This window comes from Chelonia mydas, chromosome 27 (assembly GCF_015237465.2).
Source record: "Chelonia mydas isolate rCheMyd1 chromosome 27, rCheMyd1.pri.v2, whole genome shotgun sequence".
NCBI classification, from domain to species: Eukaryota; Metazoa; Chordata; order Testudines; family Cheloniidae; genus Chelonia; species Chelonia mydas.
In genome coordinates this window covers 13,896,939-13,906,585 of record NC_057860.1, presented here as the reverse complement: position 1 = coordinate 13,906,585, position 9,647 = coordinate 13,896,939, and the positions used below count along the sequence as shown (strand labels likewise).

At 57.7% G+C, this 9,647-nt stretch overlaps 1 protein-coding gene across 3 annotated transcripts; it reads right to left on the bottom strand.

The window, feature by feature from the left end:
- Window positions 1-158: 158 nt before the first annotated feature.
- Window positions 159-4,984, bottom strand: LOC102939630 (gastrin/cholecystokinin-like peptide). 3 transcript variants are annotated; one of them, XM_043536833.1, is made up of 4 exons: window positions 4,591-4,984; window positions 2,369-2,637; window positions 946-1,161; window positions 159-440 (listed from the first exon to the last, which is right to left on the bottom strand). In XM_043536833.1, exons 3-4 carry the CDS (start codon window positions 1,157-1,159, stop codon window positions 316-318), a joined length of 339 nt encoding a protein of 112 aa, XP_043392768.1. In that variant the 5' UTR covers window positions 1,160-1,161; window positions 2,369-2,637; window positions 4,591-4,984; the 3' UTR covers window positions 159-315. The 3 variants fall into 3 exon arrangements, with proteins under 3 accessions (XP_043392768.1, XP_043392767.1, XP_007054822.1); XM_043536832.1 differs by having other exon boundaries at window positions 2,369-4,984; XM_007054760.3 differs by lacking the exons at window positions 2,369-2,637; window positions 4,591-4,984 and having other exon boundaries at window positions 946-2,233.
- Between the last annotated feature and the right edge of the window lie 4,663 nt (window positions 4,985-9,647).

The window sequence follows — 9,647 nt, the reverse complement described above, 5'->3', positions numbered from 1 at the left end:
TGTGTGGGAACGCTGCCCGAACAGCCGCCGGCTGCCTTTTACAGCTGTGTCCTCAGCCCCTGAAGCCGCTCGTCCAGCCCTGGGAGGGGACATGGCAGGCGGCAGAACCCAGGTGTCCTGCTGTGGCCTAATCGCGCGTGAGAACAGACACCGCAGGGGCTACACGGAGCAGATTTTATTGGGGAGCGGCAGCCAAAGGCTTTGAAGACAAGATCAAGTGCAAGATGCTTAAAACTCTGTAACAGGGCGGAGCCTGCTGTGTTGGCCCCGCCCCCTCTGGCAGGGCGGAGTCAGGCCGCCTAGGCTGCTGCTCCTCTAGGCGGCCTCGTTGGAAGCGGGCAGGCTCCTGCGCCCGAAGTCCATCCAGCCGGGATAATCGCGGTCGTGCAGGGGGCCCAGGGCGTCGTTCTCGTACCAGTGGCCCTCCCGGTTTGCCAGCTCTGCCAGGAGCAGGAACAGAGACCCCGGTTAACCCCCCTGCCCAGAGCCAGCTGGCTTCACCCCTTAACCTGCACTAAAGTGCCATGGGGGGGGGGCCTGGCAGGGGCAACCCCGTCAGCTGTGTAGCCCCCCGGTGACCTGAAGACAGCAGTGAGGTGATGGCCAAGCATGGGCAATGCTCTCCTGAGCTGAACCGCAGCCCAGCAGCATCGGGGTGGGGCAGCCAACCTGCCTCCTCCCTGCAGTGGGGTGGAATCCTCCATATCCTGCCCTAAACTATCCCAGGGTGCGTGAACAGCAGCCGTGTCCCACCCCAGCGGTGGCTGCCCAGCAGTGGAGGCTCCAGGAGCCCCTATGTGTGGGATGGACGGGGCGAGCGATACAAGAGGGTTTAACAGCCAGGAGGAGGAGAGGGTCAGGCATGCAATTACAAAAGGGCTTTAAGGGCCAGGATTGGCATGTGCCTGGCCCCAGCCCCAGCCCTGGCCCTACTGCAGCTCCTACCTGCATAGATGTGGGGCAGGAATTTGGCCATGAGGTGCTTCTGGTCCTGAGACAGGGCCCCGAGCAAGTCTCTCCGGACAGGGACAGGGTCAGTCCCGCTGCTGCTCCGTGCCAGCTCCTCAGGGCCCGGCGCGCTGCCCAGCTGGTGGGCGTCCGGCCTGGCGAGGCCGGGGGTCGCAAGGACGGCGAGCAGCAGGCACAGCTCCACCTTCATGGCTGCAAGGGAGGAGACGGGGCTGCTGGGGGCTGGTGCTGGGACAGTGTCGTGACGCAGCAGCCTCCCCGAGAGCAGTGAGGGGTGGGGGCAGGCCTGGGGCTCACCAGCCCGGGTCAGGTTGCCCAGCTGAGGGCACGCTCAGCTCTTGCTTCAGGACCCAGGGCAGGGTGCCCACAGGTGGCTGGGCTGGGGGGTGCTGGCACTTTGGGCCCAGCCCAAAGCTCGTCCCCGGCCTGCGCTTTGTGCCTCACAGTTGGCAATGCCCTAAGACAGCCCCATAACCTGCTCCCCCCAGCCAGGGCAGACAGAGCCTCCCTCCCCTCCCAGTGACACACACACTTGGTGATATGTGGGTCAAATACAGCAGGGTATCAGGCACGCCTGATGGGCAGAGTGGGGGTGAGTTTGCCCCAGGCATAGAGCCCCTCCCTGGCTGATCCAGGCAGAGTCAGGGCAGGGCCCCCCCAATCAGTGCCAGGAGCTTTCAGAGCAAGCCCAGACACCATGGTGTGAGGAGTGACACGTGCAGTCCCACTGGGTCTGTGCCGCTGTCCCAGCCCACTTCACAGACTAGCACCAGGGGGAGTTGGTGCCCGCAGCTGACCAGCTCACACCAAGCCAGGGCCGGGGCAGCACCAGGCAAAGGGAGCTCGAGGCAACTGTAGGCTGCAGCAGAGGGAGGAGCTGGCCAGCGGGCTGTGGCCAGCCGTAGGGAGGAGCTGGGAGCCCCAGCACACGAGAGGGGCCCTGCAGGGGCCAAGCATGCCCTGGTCCCTGGGGAACGAGCTGCCAGGCCTGGCCCATCTCTGCCTTTGCAGCTAAAGGCTTATGCCTGGTCCGTTTTCATCCTCACCAAGGCACGGGCCAGTTGCCAGGTTGTGGGCTAAGCAGCCAGCCCCTGGCAAGCTGGCATATGGGGTCGGGGTGGGGGGGGAGGGGAGCTCAGCACCTCCCTTTGCCCCATCAGCAGGATTTTGCACCTGCCTTGAACCAGCCAGAGACCTAGGGAACTGGCCAGTTGCCAGTGACACAAGTAGCTGGGGTGGGGAAGCAGGACAGCACACATGGGCCAGGAGCTAAAGGAGACCCGAGAGGCAGCGTGCGGCACAAAGGCGCCCAGTAGCACGAGCACCCCAAGGCCATGAGACACCCCCATCACTGGCACCCCCACCCAAGCGTGCACTGGGCCCCCGAGCGCTCTCTCACCTGCTGGAGTCGGGTGGCAGCGAGCGGACGAAGGAATCAGGTGTCACCTCTGGGTAGATTTTCACCTCTGTCGTGCCAGGGGCCAAGCCCCTGCTTTTTAAAGGTGGTGCAGGGGGCTAGGCTCCACCCCCTGGGTGGAAGCCCCGCCTTTGGACTCCCCAACCCCGCCCCCTCTGGCTGTGCAGAGGGAGTCACAGGCCATGTGCTGCGCTGCGTGGGGAAGGGGGCGTCACGCAGCTCGGCTGGTCCATCCCGAAAGGCCCGCCAGGCTGTGGCCAGGCAGGGGCTATTAGAGTGGGGCCCAAGTGCTCCCCTCCCAGTGAGATGAGTGGGGGAGGGGAATTGTGCTGGATGCTTCCCCCCCCCCCCCCCAAATCGCCAAGCCAGGGCTGAGAAAAGAGGCTGTGAGAGCTGCCAAAGGCCACCCCGCCAGCAGGGGCCGAGCCAGAAGCACCCCTAGGTGGCCTGTTGGCTAATCCCAGGTACCCACTGAGCCACACTGCCTCCTTCCCCGGCAAAGGGGGCCCCATGGCAGGTTAACCCCCCCCCACAACAGGGAACCACCCCAGCTCCCTGTCCCCACCCAGCTGAGCCAGGCCACGTCATAAGGCCTGGCTCAGCTGGGTGCAGTAACGTCCACGCAGTGGCACGGACCCAGGTGTCCTGGGCAAAGGCAAAAGCAGGGGGCACCTGCTCCAATCCGCCGAGCATTGCCATGCGCTGGCTCGTGGCCAACCCCAGCCAGGCAGCGCTTCCGCGGCCACTGAGCTCCTGCCACCGCCCGGCGTAACAGGGCACCATGGCTCACGCGCCTGGCGTGTCCCAGAGCTGGCGAGGCGAAGCCCCCACCCACCGGGCACTGTGGGGAGCAGTGGGTAAGGGGTGGGGACCAGGCATTGGACCAGAATCCTTGTGCAAACCCCTGCCTGCCCCCCGCCCTCCCCAAGCTCGCGTCAGCCTGGCTCGGGCCCCAAGGCGGTGCGGCTGTGCACACCCACGGCAGCGTTTAGTTTGCTGTGCCCTGTGGCAGGCTGGCTGCTTCCTGGCGTGTGCACCTGGGCCCACAAAGAGGGGGGTTTATGCCAAGCGCCATTAGGGTGGGAATGGAAACAAGTGACCCTCGAGCACGGGGGGTGTCTCACATGTGTCCCTGGCCACTTGGCTGCCTGGGAACAACAAAGTGGGTTTGTTACTGCAGCACCCCCCCCCCCCCCCCCAGTGCGTTGTCCAGGGGCTCCAGTAATGGGTCCCGCCGGCGTGCACGTTCCATGGGGGTGGGGGTGGAGGGGTTATGGGGGGGGGGGGTAGCGAGCACTAGGGTGCCGAGCAGGATGCCACTAGGAAAGTGTTTTCTAGCGTGACAAACCCACCTGCCCCCGGTGATTTCAGTCCACGCTGGGCATGAAACTCCCACACCAGAGCCCCTCCGTCAGCCCAGCCCCACACAGGGCAGCCGGCGAGGAGCCTGCAGGGCGGGGCACCCTGTGACGCAGCGCATCCTTTGGGAGCTGATGGGGTGGTGGGCTCAGCCCTAGATGGGCTTTTAATTCCCCAGCGACCTTTTCAAATGGTCGTTTTTAAGGACTCAAGGCAGCTGGGGGCCTGTTGACTCTGGCAATCAATGGGTGAGCAAGACACACTTACAGCCACGCGACTGTTTAGAGAATCGACGCGGAGCGAAGCCCCTGGAGCTGCTCCCAGGTGGGTGCTAGGCGCCCACTAACCGCAGAGCACCCACCCGTCAGTGCACCGCCGCCACCCGTGCACTTAATCACCAAGGGAGCGGGGGTTGGGGGGGTGGGGCAGGGGGGCATGCCAGCGTGTGACGTGTGTCAGTTTCCCCAGCTCCCTTCCTCCCTCTGGTTCTGGAGTGAGCGCAGCCTCTGGGACCCCATCCCTCCTCCACCTCTCTGCGGAGGCTGCCGGGAAAGTGGGGGCAGTAGGCTGTGGGCACCGGCCCCATGAGACAAATGCCTGCAATTGCCACACCCCATGTCACACGCTGGACACCAATGGGGTGCCGGCTGGGCCTGCATTGTGCCCAGCCAGTGGCCTAGGCATGAAACCTGGGGGGGAGCTCCCTTCCCAAGCCCGCCCTGCCAGGTGCCCGCCCTGCTCACATGCAGGACGAACCCGCCTCCGAACGCAGGGAGTCGCTTGCTGCCCAGACACAACCCGCTAAAGGACACGGCCAGGGGTTTGCAAAGCTGCCCCGTGCTCACCTGCGCCCAGCGATCCGGCTGCTCGCTGGCGCCCCCATGGCCACACGCGCCACGGCGAAGAACGGCCCCCCAGGCCTTTGGGCCACCCTGGTCTGCCGTGCACTCGCTGCTCCCATGGGTCAGGGACCAGGGCAAGATTCCAGCCAGCTGCTGGTCCTGCCGCTCATTTGGCGCGGGTGTAAGGAGAAGCTGAGCCCTCAAAGGAAGCAGTGCTGGAGAGCGGGGGGGGGGCGGGCCGTTCACTCGCCAAGCCTGGAGCCACTCAGCGCAAAGCCCCTTTGAAGTCGGTGGGGGCAGGATTTCACCCACAGCTGCGCCACCAGAGCGGGATTTTGTTTTTTGCTACAACTGTTGTTTAGCCTGAATTCCTCCCCCGTCCTCTGCGGAGACACATCCTTCAGCCCCCACCACCACCAGATGCCAGCTGCGGCTGAAGGAGCCATTAAGGGAAGTGCCAGGCCTCGTGGCTCATTCCCAGCCTGACGGCCAGGGCCGCGCGGCTCGTTGCTTTGCAATCCTCCAGCCTCTCTTCAGCTCCAGGCTCATCTCCTCAAGGCGCGTGCTGTGTTCGCACACTGCCCTAAGTGGGGTACTTCGCTGGGACAGGGCCTCTCACTGGAGCACACGTGAGGAAGAAAATAGTGGCCTGGTATTGCCTGTTTAGCCCTCACGATCGATGCTACGCTGTTTGAGGGCCTCCTCCCCGCTTTTAAGGGACCTGGCCAAAGAGACAAGGGCTTGCCTGGGATTCTGGAGAAGTTACAGACCACGGGGTCGCAGGTGGCAGGGCTGCCCACGTGCATTAACTTGTGTCCTTCCCCACACGGATATTAGAGGCTTCGCAATTGGATCGGGTGGAGGGGCGGGGAGGTGTTAACTTGGGGGGGATTAGGGAGAAAAGCTCCAGGCAGACTCAGGACATGGGAGGCAATATTCTGAATGAGCATCTGTCTTGGTGCACGTCTCTGCTCTGCTCCCAGGACTGGTATGTTACCAATTCTCAGAGCAGTTTCCCCATTTCCATGGTGTTTGCAAGGCATGACACTAACCTGGACTGCTAACAAGCATGTCCGCAGCAGCTGGATTTGGAGCTCATTTAAACTAAAGACTGGAGACAGATCTGGCTGCGGTGCTAGACACACAGCTGGGTGCAGCCAAAGCCAGGTGCTGTGAAAAGGGATCGGGCTAAGACGAGAGATGTCACCGGCCCCTCTGAGGTGGGACAGTATCATTATCCTCACAGAACAGCATAGGGAGATGAAGCCTCTTTTCCAGGGTGACCCGGGAACAGAAGATGGGCTCCCAGCCTCTGGCTCTGCCTGTGCATTAAGATATGAGCTGACCCACAGCTAAGGTCAGGAAGAAAAGCCCGCTGACGTGCCAAGCTAACGCAGGTATCGCTGGGTAGCTAATGGCCAAGGATACTGCCACTGGCTTGGGTGCATCCTGGGAGGTTCACAGCTTGCCCCCTAATTCATCGGGAGGTGGCCTCATTCAGAACAGGCTCCGAGCAGCGCAAACATTCTTTAAACAAAACCCTTCCCGTTTGGCTCCCAGGGCAAACAGGATCTGCCTGGCGGGGAAGGTATCAAGTGCTAATGCTTCGCCCCAATCGATGGCTTGCTCCCTGGAGTGTTTCCTACAGGCAACAAACAAATTGTTCTGCAATTAGCGGCCCCTAATGCTGCTGATCTGGGCTAAATGAGCCTTTCCGCTGATCTTGAGTCAAGTGCTGCTGTCACTCTCTGTCAATTATCGCTGGAAAGTCCCTGTGATACTGGATGCATCTGAGGAGTGACACTTATTTCCCCTTGGTTCATCAGCAGTGAAGTAAATATTTGGCCAGCTGCACTGTCCCCATTTGGTGAGTTCCCAGAGGCCCTCGGTAGCAAAAGCAGTCAGCCTGGTCCCTCTCCCCAGGCAGGTTGACAGAGCACAGACCCAGGTGTAGGGGATCAGAGTGGACATGGAAATCAAGTCCCAGAGTTCATCTCTTCTGGTGTGCAAGTGGCTCCCTCTTGTGTTGGAACAGTGGTACTGGAGCCCATGTCTAAGGCCTTGTCTAAAGGGGAAACTTGCTGTCACTTGGGAAAGGGTTCAAACGAAACCCCCCCAGAAAGCCCCTTATACAGGAATAAGAGCGTCTACATGGGAGTTAAACCAGTGTATCTCTATCAGTTTAATTATACCGGTGTAACTGGACTCCCTTTCCCATGGAGCTAAGCCCTAACTGACGTATCTGATTTTTGCAGCAGGGAAGCTCGGCAGCAGAATCAGGATCAGCATTGCCAGAAGGGATCACGGCTCGGGCTTCACAGTGAGGAGAACAGGCTTTTATAAGCACTGAGTAGAGTCCACTGGGGGAAAAAGTCCGTTTCAGCCAGCATGGCTAGCAAATCCTTAAAACCCCGAAGGGGGCTCGAGGGCTTGTTTGGAAATAATTAAAATAATTTAAAAACGGGCTGATGCATGTTCTGTATGACTAGCGGGAGGCCTGGAAAGATAATTTCCTTCTTGATTGGTTCTTTAACTTTAAAATATCAAGTCAGTCCTCCTCTGGTTTGCTGGCAACTCTCGGAAAGCACAGGGACGTTCATTGAGAGTTTGCTCATTAACGGAAAGCCGTCAAATCTCCGACAAGGACTTTTTTCTTGTCAATTCATTAGTGGTTAAAACTGATTGAATTCCTGGTCCCATTGACTTAAATGAAGCCAGGATCTGAGGTAGAGTTTTAAACAGTCAAGCTTAAGATCACTTCTCTCCATCTCATGAAAGACCTGAATTTCTAAAGGTGAAAAGCCCTTAACGAAGACCTTCTATGCTTTCTTTATAGATCAGAAAGCAGTGTCAACAAGGGCCCCAGCCCAGTGGTTTTTCCCTGGAAGAGGTTATTAGTAACAGTGAGCCATTTCCCTGATGTTCATGTCTGGCAGCCATACGTTACTCTCACATGAAAACCTTGTATTTGGGGGGGCACACATGTCTCTGGGAGACCTGATTTCACACTTGTGCAGTCAAGTTTCCACCACATGGTGCATCCCATTTCCCAAGCCCAGGAAAACTGCACCCACCATTTGTACTTAGCAGGGATCAAACACCCAATGGAGACAGAGCCTTACAGCCCCACTAGGCAGGTCTCCTCCTCCCCCAAGCAGGCCCCCAAGGGAGGAAGGTTAAAATATGCACTGTTGTAGCCACATTAGTCCAAGAGAAATCATATCTTTTGTTGGACCAACTTCCATTGGTGAGACAAGCTACTGAGCTTACACCAAGCTCTTCCCTTCAGATTACACATGACTGTCTGAGCTTGAAGAGGGAAGGGGACCAGGGCTATATTCATCATTCCACCAAACTCCCAGCTTAACACTGGTGATGGTGCTAGATATATTTTAATACATTAAAGTTACTTGAACTTGACTAAGTGTCCTTATCCCAGACTCCAGGAGGCCTTTAGCCTCTCAGTGCTTGCTAGGCTCCCTGCATTGCCAGGAGCTCACAAGGACGGACAAGTAAAGCTACCAGACATCAGTGGGGCAAGGACTGAGCAATCACCATGCTCAGTTGCATGACAGGTGCTCTAGAAATAAGTAATTTACCCCATAAAAGCTCATTTGCATAGTAGCTACCCTGTGTTAAGACTAGTTCTTGCCACTTTGAACTCTCCCAACCCATTCACTTTAGCATGAAAATATTTTTCTTCTGTTCCATCAATTAAAGCACAGGGCACAGAGGTGGCTATTGCATCAGTGATTTTGTGCACAGGTGCAGCTGAGTGAAGACCATCCCAGCCCTTCAACCAAATGAATTATGAACATCTCCTGCCCCTATTTCAATCCTGGGGGAAGCACACACCCTTTATAGTCATTCCCCCTAGGAACAGAAAGTCATTGTTCTAACTCACTGCTTTTGTAAGAGATTCCCTGCTGCTTTGCGTAACTGTAACCAAGTCTCTCAGGAGAGGTTTGTAAAGCAGGCAGAGCACCCCACTGGAAAACAGGTCTGAGATCAAAGGGCTGTTTCAGGGAAGCCAGTCAGACATGGGTGTAATTTAAACAAGAAAGTCAGGCAAAAAGTGGACAGCTCCTAGTTCTGCCTTAGATTGTACCTGTTCCAGGTAAAGTAGAGCTGACTCTGTGCCACCCCCAACACAACCTCCATCTTTCTCTCTCCCCTTTAGGGTTAAACATCCCTCCTCTGTGGTGTGAGGCAACTGCCAGGCCGAGCCAGGACCCTGGCAGCGTTCTGATCCACCATGGTAAGTCCTGTGTAACTTTTGCGCTGTGTTGGCAGATGGCCAACCCTGGAACACTTCTTCCCCCACTCTTGAGCAAAAGGGCCTCACCCTAGTTAAAAACTCATTGTGCTCCCGCGAAGCTTCAAGCTGCATTCCTGAGCACATCCGTATTAGACACACCCACAAGCCACCACTAACCATCTCCCAAGATTTTTGCTGCTTACAACGTAAGGTGGGTGATTCTCTTTTATAGGTCAGACTTCTGTTGGTGAGAAGCTTTCAAGCCACATGGCTCTTCAGGTCTGGGAAAGGGACCAACATGGCTGCAGTTAATAGGCTGATTATGCAGTGTAACTACTCAGGCCTCTGTCCACACTAACAATTCAACACTACAAGCACGGCTGCCACATTTTGACTTAGAAAGGCAGCTGCATATACTACTGACCTTCAACTCAAGTACTGTGAGGTAAAGCAATGTGGGGGGGGGGGGGGGGGGGGGGGGGGGGGGAAGAAAACTCCCCCTCAATCCTGTATGGGCTGAGGCAGTGCCCACAGCAGGGCTCACTAACTCTTCATAGAAATCCCATCCAAGCAACTCATCAGGAAAGGTTGTCCAGATGTTTGCACAGCAATGGCTGATGCAACAAAGGAAGCCACCTAGACTTTGGTAAGTCACATCTCTCAAAGGTCATTTTCCTCCCTCAGCCCCAGTAGAGCAAGCCAATTAGCTGACTAGCATAAGGTATACATGGCCCCAAACTTAGAACAGCAGCAACTAGAGCCCCTCTGGCTCAAACAGGAAATTGAATCCACCAGGCAGGTG